This window comes from Meles meles, chromosome 2, assembly GCF_922984935.1.
Source record: "Meles meles chromosome 2, mMelMel3.1 paternal haplotype, whole genome shotgun sequence".
Lineage (NCBI taxonomy): Eukaryota > Metazoa > Chordata > Mammalia > Carnivora > Mustelidae > Meles > Meles meles.
In genome coordinates, this window is record NC_060067.1 from 192,603,235 (window position 1) to 192,618,504 (window position 15,270).

At 35.4% G+C, this 15,270-nt stretch overlaps 1 protein-coding gene across 2 annotated transcripts in view; it reads left to right on the forward strand.

Annotated features, from left to right (window-relative positions):
• The window catches only part of TNKS (tankyrase), a 210,244-nt gene that overhangs the window by 102,518 nt on the left and 92,456 nt on the right, over positions 1 to 15,270 (forward strand). For both annotated transcript variants that reach the window (XM_045993366.1, XM_045993356.1), the window contains 2 exons: positions 13,417 to 13,453; positions 14,208 to 14,283. In XM_045993366.1, coding sequence (XP_045849322.1) covers positions 13,417 to 13,453; positions 14,208 to 14,283 — 113 coding nt within the window. The remainder of the gene's footprint in view (positions 1 to 13,416; positions 13,454 to 14,207; positions 14,284 to 15,270) is intronic.

The following is a 15,270-nucleotide window of genomic DNA, read 5'->3' on the forward strand; positions in this document are numbered from 1 at the left end:
ATAGAGATCACAAGTAGTCAGAGAGGCAGGCAGAGAGAGAGGAGGAAGCAGGCTCCCTGCTGAGCAGAGAGCCAGATGCGGCTCGATCCCAGGACCCTGAGACCATGACCTGAGCCGAAAGCAGAAGCTTTAACCCATTGAGCCACCCAGGTGCCCCTTCTCTTGACTTTTTTTAAACATGGTTCCTAGAAAATTTTAAGTTACATATGTGCCTTGAATTATATTTGTACTAGATTGCATTTTTAGACACTCTAAATTAAGGAGATTCATTAACATGAAGAAAAAGAGAAAAATAAATTACACATAAAAATAATAAAATGCATAGCATCCTGGAACCATTTTGGATAGGTACACCTATCCCTGCACATCTCAGCTGGCCCAGAGGGCACTGCTGGATTGTTGTACAGTCTGGCTGAGGTTGATAATAATTGGCCCTGATTTGTCAAGAAAGATTAAATTAGGTTTGGAATAAGCCACTTTTGAATGCATACAAGTGTGTAATATATTTCATAAAGAAATTCCATCAAGAGCAGAGGAATTAAACTTCTAAATTAGCAGTTATGTGGAAAACTTGGTTATCTGGAGTGATTTAGTCTTCCAAGTGTTCCAAGAGAGTCAATTTTTATGGTAGCAGGTTTATAATAAGGCTGAGTGACAATTTTTATATGAGAGTAGTTGACAAATTTATGAGAGAATGGAAAAATAAGACCACCAAAAGAGTGGAAATACCGAAATATTCAAAAAACATTTTGTTTCTTCAGAAATGTTTAATATTTGATGTGAAATATTGTATTATATTAAAATTAAATATTTGATGTGAAGTATTATATTATATTAAAGCATAATTTCAAAAGAATTTTTGTGAACAAGTACGTAGATTTGATCTCATCATTCAAGTGATTTTATGTCCTACCTGCAATCTTTGTCTTTGATCATCTTTGTTTAGAAATGGTGATGAGCATTTCTTACTGGCAAATTCTACAGTGAAGTTATTGATCATTCAAAACTAAAACTTAACCTTGGAAAACAAACCAATTTCCATCCGTGTCTGAACTTCGTGGCAATGTTGTTTGTATGAAGTGATGTCTATCACAGGTTAATCTAAGCAGCTTTCTGAAAAAATAAGAGAACAAGGAACTTCTGAACAATTATGTTCCAAAGAGATATCAAGCACTGAAAATTATATAAATCTAATTTCTGCCCTCTAAGAAATAATAACTAGGCAGACAAATTTACATTGTACATACAGAAAACAAAGAATATTGCCTCAAATTTCATTGTTATTAATACAAGATTGTCTTAGACATGTTTCTGATAAAAATTTTGCTGCTCTGTCTTGCTAGGTATTTAAAATAAGGAATTAGATGATAAAACTGATGCCAAGAGATGGGGTTTAGTATATTTCAGATAAGAAAATGAAATGTACAGTTGACATGTGGTTGAATATCAACTCCACATAGGAGAGTGTATCCCAATAAGGTAATTTTAAGATTATCTGAAATTGAATATCTCTCTTTTCTGCTACTTGAAGTAAAAATGTTTTTCTGACCTATTTAGACAGACCTGAAATGGTTTCCAAAAGCAAAATGCTACAAAATAGCATTTCCCAAAAATGCAGGTATGTCCTCTTCATTTCCTCAACCTTAAAGTCTTTTTTTTCCATATTTTTCTGAAATAAACATTCTCCTACATTGCCTTCTCAGCTAAACAAAATAAGGAAAGTAGATAAAAGTACAAGAGGATAGTTGAAACTGGATGTAATCAGAGTAGTACAATAGCCCATTGTATTAACTTTATAATAAATGGTTAAGTAAATTAATTAAGTGAATAGTCTAATCTATATTAGATTTTTTTTTTTTGAAGCTAATATTGTGCTTAGGGAAAGGACAAACTGATTTTCTAGGCATTATATCTCAGTAGCTCTCTTTATGGTCTTTCAGATGCAGTATTTTTCAAAACTACTTCTCTTAGAGAACATTATCTTTAATATGTCTGAAATGCTTCCTAGCTGAACTGTGAACCCTCAATGTCTGTCTTAAAATGGGCTGTACAAGAATGAAAGGCTGTTCAGTTTTAACAACTAAGTTAATTAAATAAACTGACCATATTATTTAAATAGTTTATTCTAACTTAATAGGCATTTCTCAGTATATGAAGTCTGAATCTAGAGTAATATATTCATTAAATACAAATTGAAACAACGAAGTGCTTCTCTGGTTGTGTTCAGCAAGATTATTGGACAAAGTATTAATCTAAGACCAAGATATAAATATTTAAAATTTTACTATTTATAGCTATGTAACATGACATTCGTAGTCACACAATAGAGCTAACACATCAAATTACAAGCTCTGCTTCATTGTGATCCACTCAGTGCCTTCTCTCTCGTTGATGTTCTTTCCATTCTCACCGCCACCATTTATGTTCTTTTCCCTCCCACCATCCTCCTGTGGTAGTTCCGTAACTAATCCCCAGTGTCTCCAGGTCTTAATTCAGTGAGTTATCAGGTTAAGTTCAGCTTTAATTAGCCTACTCTCGTGCTCAAAAAAGGAAAAGAATAACTCCCTTGTCCTGTGCCTTACAAAATAATGCTCGATTCTGCAACCTAACATTTCCAAATTCAAGAAAAAGATCAAATTTATTCTTTTGAAATATTATTCAGTGTCCTCCATTCCTTCACAATATATTTGACATTGGTCACTCTTCCCCAAATAGACCTTGACTTTTTCTAACTTCTTTGCTCATGTAGATAATTATCCAATCTGCAGTCCATTTCCACATGTTAAAAATCCTGCCCAGAGATGTATGGCTAAGCTCCTATGTGGTTTGACTTCATGCAATCACTCCATATCATTCCAATTAAAAATATCATCAAAGGGCAGAGATTACAGTCCTAGTTTTGTCACTACATGGTTTTAAAATTGGCGGTCTTAAAGGAATCATGTGTAAAATGAGGATATCAAACCATTTATCTTGCCAAGCCTGTTGTAAGATTATTATTTAGAATCAATGAACACAAACCAGAGGTTCTTAATGTGTGGTAACTATGACTCCAAGAAGCCTATAAAAACTCTAAACAAAGATTTGAGTTTGTGTTCAAATGTACAAGGTATTTTTCTCTCTAAGGAAGAGGTCTAAAGTGGCTTTCTTTAGCTCCTTAAGATGGTCCATGATTGAAAAAATGTTAGGAACTATCATTACCCTGATGTGAGTCTTCTATTTACATAGACATACCTAGACACACACCGTATCTCTATCTCTCAGTGACACTGGTAGATATCTGAAAGCTTCAAAACCATAGTGCTTAGCTCTGTTATCTCCTAAGAGTGGTCCTCAGCCAGTTTACCTCAACACACCTGACTGAGAATGTTCACACGGGTTATACGCTTCCAGCAAGAGCACTTTTGCCCTGCTGCCCGCTAAATGAATGAGATATTCTGGGGGTTTGGTGCCATTCCTGGTGTTGTGGCTTTAAATTTATCACTTTCTTTCCTTCTGATTCAAGAATCAGTACACAATACGGTAGTAGCGGCTGTATTGTGATTGGCATATTGTAGATATTGAATACATATTTGTTAAATGAGTAAAGAAAGGATGTTATTCAATGGAGAAACTAATACATGAATGGCAGTTTTGGAAAAAAGAACAAGAGTTTGAATGAGAAGGATTATGCCTGGGATAATACCATTAATCAGACTTCGCTAAAGTTAATTAACTCTAACCTTGAATAAGGGATTAAATGATACTTTTGGGAAAATACAAGAAAAATAGTAAGTTAAGCATTTGTAGTTGAAGAAGTAAATCACAATTGGTGCTTCTTGAGAAGACCCACAATTGTAAACAAGGTTACTACATCTTTTAGAGACTTTGTAAACGAAGGACAACATACATTATACTAAGAATATAAATGCAATCATACAGAGTAATTACAGTGAAGACAAGACAGTTCTCAAATCATTCAGAAGGTAGTCACTTGTACTTCCACATTAGCCTTTGTGGTGTTTGTTTGTTTGTTTGTTTGTTTGTTTTAGTTCCTTATACTTGTAAGCAGCAGAGGTAGGACAGTCCCCAAATAGGTGTCTCACAAAACTCCAGGCCCTCAGTAGGCTGCTGCATTGAGGGGCCAGGCTTTCTAAGAAGAGTAAGAACTGTAGGAAAGTAATTTTCTTTTCACAGATAACAGTATTGTTCCTATAAATCAAAATATACTTTGTTCATATATTCTCATAGCTCTGGGATTGCAGGTACTACGTACCAAACACTTTCTTGAATGAAGAGATCAAATTTGGGTATTTTTCCTGTTGAGAAATGCACAAAAGCACCAGTGAGAAGCGAAGAACTAAAAGGTGTGCAAATTGGTTCAGTTTAGGTGAGTTGCCAGTACAAGAAGAGGGTCTGGGATTTCTAGCTGTGAGGTTGTGGCAGTACTGTCTTATTTCTCATTTGTCAACTTTTTCTATTTTATTCTTATTTTTTAATATTCTATTTTGATATTGTCCTATTTTGATATTGTTCTATTTTGATAGGTGACATATCTGTACTCCAGAATTAAGAATTTTTCAAGTTTTTAAAAAGGTATAATGGGCAGTTTCTTATGCAATTGAAACATATACTTACTATACAACTCAGCACTCCCACTCCTAGGCGTTTGCCCAAGGAAATGAAGACATTTGTCCTTGCAAAATCTGAATGTTTATAGTAACTTTATTCATAATCACCAAAAACTAGAAACAACCCAGGTTGTTCAGCTAGTGAATGAGTAAATAAATACAGGTGGAATGGAATACTACTTAACAGTCAAAAAGAACAAATATTTGTATGTCCAATGACTTCAATAAGCATTTATACTAAGTAAGAGAATCCATATTCAAGAGTTTACATATTCTATGATTCCATTTATATGACATTCTTTTTTTTTTTTTTTAAATTTTTTATTTCTTTGACAGAGAGAAATCACAACTAGGCAGAGAGGCAGGCAGAGAGAGAGGAGGAAGCAGGCTCCCTGCCAAGCAGAGAGCCCGATGCGGGGCTCGATCCCAGGACCCTGGGACCATGACCTGAGCTGAAGGCAGAGGCTTTAACCCACTGAGCCACCCAGGCGCCCCCATTTATATGACATTCTAAAGAAAAAGTAAAACTATAGGGACAGAAATCAGATCAGTGGTTGCCATGGAAGGGGGTTGGATAGGAGATTGATTGTAGAGGGACCTGACGAAACTTTTTGGGTGATGGAAATGTTCTGTATCTTGAGGTAGTGGCCACACAGCTGTATAAGTTTGTCAGAATTCACAGAACATACATCTAAAAAAGGGTGAATTCTATTGTATGTAAATTATATATTAGTAAGCAAATAAAATAAGACACTGTACATCGACTATATCTTATAAAACATCCCAGCACAGTCTGGTGCTGCACCTTGTAATCAAACACTAATATTTTTGCAATGAAATATATGATGGCTGTGTATACTAAGTTGGTTAAGTTTTGCTGCCAAATGAATTTGTGGAGCTTTTTGTATTTGGGATTTGCAAATAAATTGTGGATGGATGACTATGGAAAAAGCACCACTGGTGTAGAAACAAAGAATCTGAATCTATTGGCCTGTTTTGGATCAAATATGGATTTTACTTTACCAAACCACTTTTTTAGGAATAGGCATTATGATAGTAAAAAGATCAATGCCCCATGTCTCCCCATTTCACTCAGTTCTCCCTTCTTGTCTTCTTTTTGATATATCAAAAGGTCTTTTCCTCTACAGCATAACTTAAAAGGTCATTTTCTTTGTAAGTACAGGCGCACTTTGCAGAATATCTCATTGGTTAATAATGTCCTGTAGGAACACTTTTCTTGGCTTTTAATATCCAGCCTTTTAGAGGGTATATATATATCTTATAATCCTTTTGGGGGACCAGTGTATATTTAATGTATATTTATATTTATATCCCAAATTTTAATATTTACATTTTTAAAACAACAGCAACATAAGGAATAGGGCAGAGGGCAATAGGGGAAGAGAGGGAAAACTTAATGGGAAGAAATCAGAGAGGGAAAAACCATATGAGATTCTTGACTCTGGGGAAACAAACAGGGTTGCAGAAAGGGAGGTAGGTGGGGGATGGGGTAACCGGGTGATGGGCATTAAGGAGGGCATGTGATGTGATGAGTCCTGGGTGTTATATGCAACTAATGAATCGTTGAACATTATATCAAAAACTAATGATGTACTACACATTGGATAATTGAATTTAAATTAGGAAAAAGATTTAACACTCATTCTAAAATGTAAAGCAAAACAAAAACAGCAACAAAAGTCCAGTGAAAAGCCTTGTTGCATGCCAAATACAATTGACAGAATGTCAGAAACAGGTTTAAATCATTTGAAACTGCGAGGAGTCCATAAATGGAACATGTATCTTAGATGTTGCTGGGGCTAAGCAAGGTCATATTACTGCAAAGAAAGCAACTAGTTGTTAACAGTTCTGTTATTTATTGATTGCACTACATGGTGGGTTTTTTTTTTTGTTTTTTTTTTTTTGTCTTTTTCTTGCAGAGCCTTTGTTATGTTTGAATGTTATGTCTTTGGCATGTTTTAAGACACTGGTTTAAATTAAATGTTAATTTAATGTTAAGTTAAATGTTGACATGTAACCTGTTATTTTTTAATCAATATAGTTGTATTTGAGGGTCTTTTTTTTTTTTTTAAAGATTTTATTTATTTATTTGACAGATAGAGATCACAAGTAGGGAGAGAGGCAGGCAGGCAGAGAGAGAGAGAGGAGGAAGCAGGCTCCCTGCCAAGCAGAGAGCCTGATACGGGGCTCGAACCCAGGACCCTGGGATCATGACCTGAGCGAAAGGCAGAGGCTTTAACCCACTGAGCCACCCAGGCGCCCCTGAGGGTCTTTTTCTTAAAGTTAAGAAATATACAAATCACCACTTTCTTCTGAAAGAACTGTTTCTATTTAGCTTCTAGTTGGAGTGTTTCCCAAAATTTACAATTAGCTAAGTAAAAAGTATAAGTTGAGCAAAATTGCTTTGCTGCTTTCTCTGTAATTCCCAGGTGTAGTATGTTTTATCATAGTTTAGTAGAGATTTTGTACCCCAGATAATTTCATGTTTTTCCTTAAAGTTTGTTTAGAGCAACGTTAAAATTGACATAGGAAAAAATCTGAGCAAAAAGAAGAAAGATCTGAGCAATATTGTGAATCAAATATAGGATGAGAATTTTAGAGCTGAAACCAGAGATGATTTAACCCTTCACCCTCTCTTTCCAAATGATAATAAAATGGAAGGTCCCAGAAGATAGAGTGACTTTCCTGAGGTCACACAAGTAAATTGATGGTAGAGCTAGAATTCACTCCAGATCTTTTATCATACAGTTCAGTGTTCTTACCTGTATTCCATGTTGATGAAGAAGTTGTTTGGTATTTAATAAGAGACACAAAGTTTATACAGTTTTGGCGGTGACAACTTTAAGAAAAATATGGAAAGTAGGGGCGCCTGGGTGGCTCAGTGGGTTAAGGCCTCTGCCTTTCGCTCAGGTCATGGTCCCAGGGTCCTGGGATCGAGCCCTGCGTCGGGCTCTCTGCTTGGCAGGGAGCCTGCTTCCTCCTCTCTCTCTCTCTCTGCCTGCCTCTCTCCCTACTTGTGATCTCTATCTGTCAAATAAATAAAATCTTTAAAAAAAAAAAAAAAAGAAAAATATGGAAAGTAGTTTATTAAAGTAAAAGAGGACTTCTTTTCTGTTTTTTTTCAGGATGACTTTTTTTTTTTAAAGATTTATTTATTTATTTGACAGACAGAGATCACAAGTAGGCAGAGAGGCAGGCAGAGAGAGAGAGAGGAGGAAGCAGGCTCCCTGCAGAGCAGAGAGCCCGATGTGGGGCTCGATGGGATCATGACCTGAGCCGAAGGCAGAGGCTTTAACCCACTGAGCCACCCAGGCGCCCCCAGGATGACTTTTTAAATAGTCAATAAAAACACTAAAGTAGCATGTCCAAAAGAAGTTCGAATAATTCTAACGTTCTCCCTGCACTGCCTACTATAGTAGACAGTAACCCCACGTGCTTATTGAAAACTTGAAATAAGATAGTGCAACTGAGGAGCAGTGTTTTTATTTTTTTTTATAATGTTAATGTACGTAAAAGTAAACAGCAAGTGAGAGTGCTGGGTATTATATTGGACAGCAGAGCTTCGAGGTTATGTGGTATTATAGCACAGGCCATGTTTAATGGTAGCTAATATTGGCTAATTGAAAAGGTCAGTTATAGGAGGCAAAAGAAGAAAAGGGTCTCCATTAGGAAAATACTCTGTTCAAGCCTAGAATTTGAAAACCCCCAATGATTCTGTGTTTAGAATGGTTGTGGAGTGTTTAGTTTGACCATGATTCTGGACTTAAGTATGGACTTTGAATGCAGCATCAGAATGAGTGGAAGACTGGTAAGATTCAGAAGCAGGAGGAAGGCATTGATAACTCTGATAACTTTGTAGTTTTTCCCCAGTTGTCCTGGAAATATTTATGAAAGATTTCAGAAAGAAAAAATAATTCAAGAATTCCTGGAGTTTATTATAGTAAAATAGCAGCCTGTCTGAAAATTGCTTTTGGTGGAAGACCTATAGCTTTAGCTTCTTGAGATTAGATTATTTCCTGGTGTGGTAGTGAAATTCCTTCCATAACAACATAGTCGGTTCTAAGTTTTCAAATCTACTAGTGAAAATACAGTGGTGTTTGTCACCTAAATTAATATTTTATTCCCCATATGGGCTGTCAGGTGAGCTACAAGAATCTGTTTATCTCTTCCATTTGCTTGTACCTTGATGAGGAAATATCTCTGTGAGAACTATGAGTTCATGGTACTGTTTAGCACTCAGCTATGTAAGGGTCCCTAACCCTGATAACTGAGATGATTGATTAAAGTCTTTACATAGCTCTTCCCTTGAGATATCTAAAGCAGGAGGAATTAAAGCATGCTATAGGAAATGCCAGATGTATTGATCATTTGTTTTTTTGTTTTTTTTTTTTTTAAGATTTTACTTATTTATTTGACAGAGAGAGATCACAAGTAGGCAGAGAGGCAGGCAGAGAGAGAGAGAGAGGAGGAAGCAGGCTCCCTGCCGAGAGAGCCTGATGCGGGACTCGATCCCAGGACCCTGGGATCATGACCTGAGCTGAAGGCAGAGGCTTAAACCACTGAGCCACACAGGCGCCCCTGTATTGATCATTTGAATAGATCCAGAATGAATTTTTCTCTTCCTCCTCCCTTGGTCCACAATGTTAAAACAAACTAAAAGGTTAAGCCCTTTATACATTTTTTTTTTGGTTCTTGTTTTACAAGCTCATATGAAAGTTCAAGTGCTTTAAAATGGTTTTGTTGGAAATATTTAGCTTATGTAATATAAATAAGTTATACCAGTTTAAAGCTGGTTATTGTTGTTTTTAAAATTGCTTTATCACTATTATTTTATTTTCTCTTATTTATATCTGTCTTTTAGAATTCAGATCTGGTTGGTTTGTGTTCACAATATTAGCCTTTTTCAGGGCCTGACAGATCATGAATAATGCTCAGTAAACCTGTAAACAATTCATTTAACTGCTTCAGTGTCAATTTCATTAACTGTAAATGAATATGTTGCAGATGTAGGAGAATGATTCTGAAATTGGAGGTGAGGTGACAGAAGAAAGGTGACTTTCAAATTACATTCCCCTCATTGCATCTAAGAAGATGTTACTATAGGCATGTATTGTACATGGCTTCAAAGTAGAGAAAAGTCATAATCCTTTTTGAGTCCCTCATTGCTCTAAGATTTTGTGATTCTGTATTCATAATCTTTTCATGCTGTTTCACCTCAACACAACCAAAGACTCAGTTTTACAAAACTAAGACTACTTTGATCCTGTCATTTGCTGAAGAAAGAGGCAAAAGCACTTTAAAATATTGAAATTGAGTTGTCAGTAATTATGACTCCTCCTCTATTGATGTAAGTCTTCTTCATTTTTATTCAAAAAGTAATTTCGCCTTCACCCTAGGTAAAAAGAGGAGTTTTTTCCTAACTACTTCAGAAAAATGGAAAGGGGAGTTTCATTTTTAACTATTATTTTTTAAACCTTTTTTAAAGCTTTCTGATAGCATACCTGCTTAACGCATTGACCCAAACCTCCGTGTGTGTGTGTGTGTGTGTGTGTGTGTGTGTGTGTGTGTTTTGTCTGTGTGTGTGTGTGTTTATTCTTACATATATCCTGTCACTAGTTTACTAATAAAAAAGCAAGTCAGACTTTGAAAAGTAAACTTTGTGCCTTGCTTATTTTTTTAAGCCCACATATTTTATTCTAATCAAAGAAAAATAGAGGCCATTTATTTTCAGCATTCCTGGCTGCTATTATTTTGACTATAATTACCTAGTTTCCTTTCTGGCTGATCTATTGCTAGCCTTTATCTGGATGTTATTAAAGAATATAAATGCTCCATAGAGCACTGTAGTCTCAGCCAGAATATTTTCAGAGTCGCAGCTAAAATGAAACAGAAGTAGTGGTTTGGCTGTTAACTAAGTAGCTCAGATTTGTTGTCGGCATGTACAAGGGACTCTAAATTCACTGTTAGTTGTTCCTGAGATGTAGCATTTGAAAAATAGCTTCGACTGTTTATGGATTATGGTCCTTGGGCACCAGATAGTGGATGCTGGAATGTATTGCAGAAAAGCTGATTAAAGTACTAGAGTCTCTAACAGTAAAAGTAGAAAGTCATTTGTAATACCTGTGCCTGACTGTCAGATGTGCTTATATATTTCCTTTAGAAATCTTTGGTTTATTTTCATTTTATCCATGCAGGAATAACATCTTTGTAAAAGTGTGCCTTTTGGAAAAAACATCAATAAGCTGTACTTGATGAGAAGTGTATGTAGGTAGACTGATTTGAACTTGGAACATCCCAAGTACTTTGCAGTTTTATTTTCTACCTTATTAGAATCCTATTTCAGTGTGACTCACATTTCAGTAGTAGGTACTTCTGTTCCCAGTTTTCATATGTTGTGACTGTTAACCAGGGAATTTATACTTTCCTCAAAATAGAAACCATGTCAGAATTCATTGTCTCTCCCCACCCCCTCCCTACCTCTTGGGCCACTTTTCTCCCCAACAGCATTCACTGAAGTAGAGTATAATTACAGAACTTAACGGGTCTTTAAATATACTTTGCACTCCCCTTGTTAAGGTGTTTCAATTATTTTCTCATGGGTTTTGAAATAAAGTTCAAACTTGCTTAGAGAGCCATTCGTGTTCTGTTCCTGCTCTGTCTCACGCTTGCTCACCCATTCCCCTGTGGTGTGTGGGTTCAGGTTTGCAGAACTACTGTTTTGTCCTCATTTCTTTTCCTTTGGTTGGTTGCTTCTCCTTCACCCTTTTCGCCTGAGCACCACCTCACATTTCCCCTCTTCCAGGAAACCTTCCTTGAACCACAATTACCCTGCCTCTTACTAAAATCTCAGCTAGAGTAGGCTTTAAGCTCTTGATAGCACTTCATAAGATCCTTTTCATACTCTACCAGAATCATGTGTTTGTCTATCTCACTTAATAGGGGAATATTCCTAGAGTTCTGAGATGATAGTAGTGTCTTCTGTGTTTTTGAGTCCGGCATAGATACCTTTCAAATAAATGTTTGTTGACGGACTGACTGAATGACTTCTACAGATAGTTTCATAATTTGACTGACTTTACTCCTGATTCTTAAGGCATCTGAGGGTATGAGTTAGCCATTTTCCTCCTAAGAAGCTTTTTAAATGGACTCACTAATTCCCGTATTGCCACCTAAAATGTATAGTTAAGGTAGGTCTTTGGCTTCGGGAAGGCAAGAACCTTATTGGCCAGGACATAAAGTAATATAAGTCTTAAAACTCAATCAGTTAAAGAATGTGGATTGAATACAATAGTTGGGAAATTGAAAGACCAACTCCATGATCATGATCCGTGTATATTGTTGGTGACTTTAGTGGTATATAAAATTCCCTAACTTAGGAGAGCATAGATATTTAATAACTTTTCCTTATTTGAAAATAACTGTGTTCAGTTTTGAGATTTTAATGTAATCTTAATCTGAGAAACAAGACAAACTTTAAAAGAATATTTGCTAATGATGGGTCATAGAATTTAAACATGGGCTCGGTTGTCCTTAGGTGACTTTATAGTATTTGCATCAATATCCTGCATTCTGTAACGAAATAGAAATAAAACACAAAGAAATCCATATTTATAAATGATAAGACTTCTAAAATAATTTAAATTCTAAATAGAATAACATTTTCATTTAATCCAAAATTTCATTTCTCATATGTATGCTTAATATTTGCTTTCATGTAATTGTTTGCTTAGACATTTTGTATAATTATTTTTATCATTATATAGCCAACTGAGTCAGCATATTGCAGCTGAATCATAGTCCTGGCTGTTCTTTTTATTTATTGAATGAGCAAACACTGTATTATTAAAATTCCTTGTCCTTCAATTGAGCTTGCAAAAAAAGCTTATTTGTTAGATCTTGAATACTCTAAGAAATGCGTATTGAAGGTTTTAAATTATATACCTCGTTTCAGCCTGTGATGTTTTAAAAAAGGGAAGGGAGAAAAATTACCCACATCTCAATAGTTGGCTATCTGCTTATTCTCAGAGACCCTAGCCTCGTTTTTTAAAAATAATTTTCAGGTTTCTTGTTTGTTAAGATTTGGTCTTGAATTTGTATAAAGTGTGAAGCCTGCAGCATGTTAGAATATTACTGTCATTTAAGAATGTATTCACTGTTTTGGTTTTTGGAGCGCTGCCTCCAAGAGGTTCATATCATTTGGTACGGAGTTCACGTATTTCTAGTCTACAGACCTACCCTATTGAGGCAAAAGCTTCATGATGCTGATACATTTTTTTCTATTGCTGTAATGCTCAGCAGCGATAATTAATTTTTTTTTTGAAAAAACTTTCCATGTCATTACAAATAAAACTGAGTTTTTTTGAAGCCTAGTAATTTGTACCTTTAAAGAGCCACATTATTTTGCTTTTGTCTCAGAATGTATTATGCCTCACAAGTATACTGTGACAGCCTGAATAGGAAAGGGGGGAGGGGACATTGTCTTCAGCTGGCATGCTGTTATCAGAGGGAATGTGTCTCTGGACACGAGATTTAGCATTCATTGGTTGTCTGAAGAAAGCTATTTCATCTGAGGATTGGACAAGAAGCTGCGTCAATTTGCTGCCCGTCTCCAAGGCACTGGTGATGCTGCCTTCACAAGCTGGCTAACGTCACGGCTCCATCACCCAGCGGGGTGTGGACTCTCTTTTTCTGTTCTTCTCTATTTAATTCTGTATTTGCTGCCTACTGCATTTCTTAATCTGTCTTCTGCCAAATGCTAACAGCATGATATTTTGCAATCATCTAGGTGAATACAAGAAAGACGAACTCCTAGAAGCTGCTAGGTAAGTGATTCCATTCATTTTAAGTGAGTATAATGCATGTAAGGGAGAAAAAGGGGAGGGCAGGTGGAGGACTATAAAAATTATAACATGTTATTGTCTTGCTTGGATTTTACGTGATAATGCAGATAAGACCTCATACTCAGACTCTGTATACTTTATTTTGCATGATTAGTGTCTTAAATGATAGAGTTTTTCAACATGGTAAAGATTATAAGGTTGATTTTATTTGAAACATCTCTTAGGGTACCTGCAGATCTGAGTTGCCCAGCTTTTCGGATGATCTTCTTGAAGCATTTAAATACCTATCTCTTCATTTTTCTCTGAAAATTTTTCTAGCAAAGCTTGACTGGGGGGCATAAAGTAAATACTAAAATTCTCATCCATTTTCTTTTGTTCTTGGTCATTTTTATTTTAATTTGTTAGCTTTTTCCATCATTTTGTATGTATTTTTAAGTCCAGTGTTTTAGATCACTTATCAGAATAAAGTTTGTTTGTAATTAAGGTGACTTGATGCAGATAAATAAAACAAATAAAAATGTAGAAAGCTACATTACCCAAGATGTACCACTGTATGATGATTAATAGGAATTAGGAATAATTAATTTAATTGAATATACGAAAAAAGATTCATTGAGAGCCATATATAAGAAATGAAAGCAAAGCCATATTATTTTCCACTCTTCTGAAAAATAACCATAAATATTCGTAAGAAGCTCTATAATCTTACAGGCATTGACTCACTACATTTTTACAGGAGTGGTAATGAAGAAAAACTAATGGCTTTACTGACTCCTCTCAATGTGAATTGCCATGCAAGTGATGGGCGAAAGGTAAGTTATTTAAAATATAATATCCTCCTTTGACAATTTCTTCTTGTTTTATACTGAAAATATTTGAAGTTGGCATATATATATATATGTGTGTCTGTACACATATGTATATGTCCTATATAACTGTATTTTTACTGGCATCTTTTGACCGTAAAATGAAATGCTGCTGTATCTGTTATTGGCAGTTGTGACATATTCATAGAGCTGGTGAAGCATGGATTTTGAGCCTTTTTTCTTAAATGTCAGACACTGGAATTTGTTTGTTAAATGGAACTGCAGCTTTGTCGGTGATTAAAATTATGACAACATATATTATTTTGTGTATGATCGTGGCAATTGGAAATATTTGTTTATGTCCTGTTTTTACCCGGCTTTGTTAGGATATTTGCATTTTTGATTTCCTGTTTGGCAGAGGGAGATTTGTTTGCTAGACACCAACAGTTTTTACCATTTAGAGCTGAGAAAATGCCAACAATTTTTTAGATAAGTAACAGTTCGGCTTTTTCCTTTATTATTTCTTTAATTGGCTAAGTTTTTATCATGGTATATTGAAAAAAAACAGGTTAAAGAGGGAATATTCTGCATTAACCTACAGTTGTTATAAGTGTAAGGTGTATATATAAAATGTACAGCTGGCATCTTCGTTATATGCTTTGTATTTGTGCTGTTTATTGGCTAAAATGTAACCCTTCATAGCCTCTGATAATTGACTGCAAAGTTTTGCAGTGATTTACCTGAGCTACTGAAAAACAAAGCACTCTGTGCTGTAAAGTCTTCTAAAAAATGACAGCTCATATCTTAATAAGGATAGATTTTGTATTTCAAAAACATGAAATATTTGTAGAGTCACATCGTAAATATTGACGAAAATCATTTTGTGTCCAACCGTTACAGAATTAGTTTCTTTGAAATTCTTTATAGTGAAAAGGTCCTCTGGAAAATGTCAGGATGGATGGTACACCCCTTACATACAACGTCTTTAAGTGT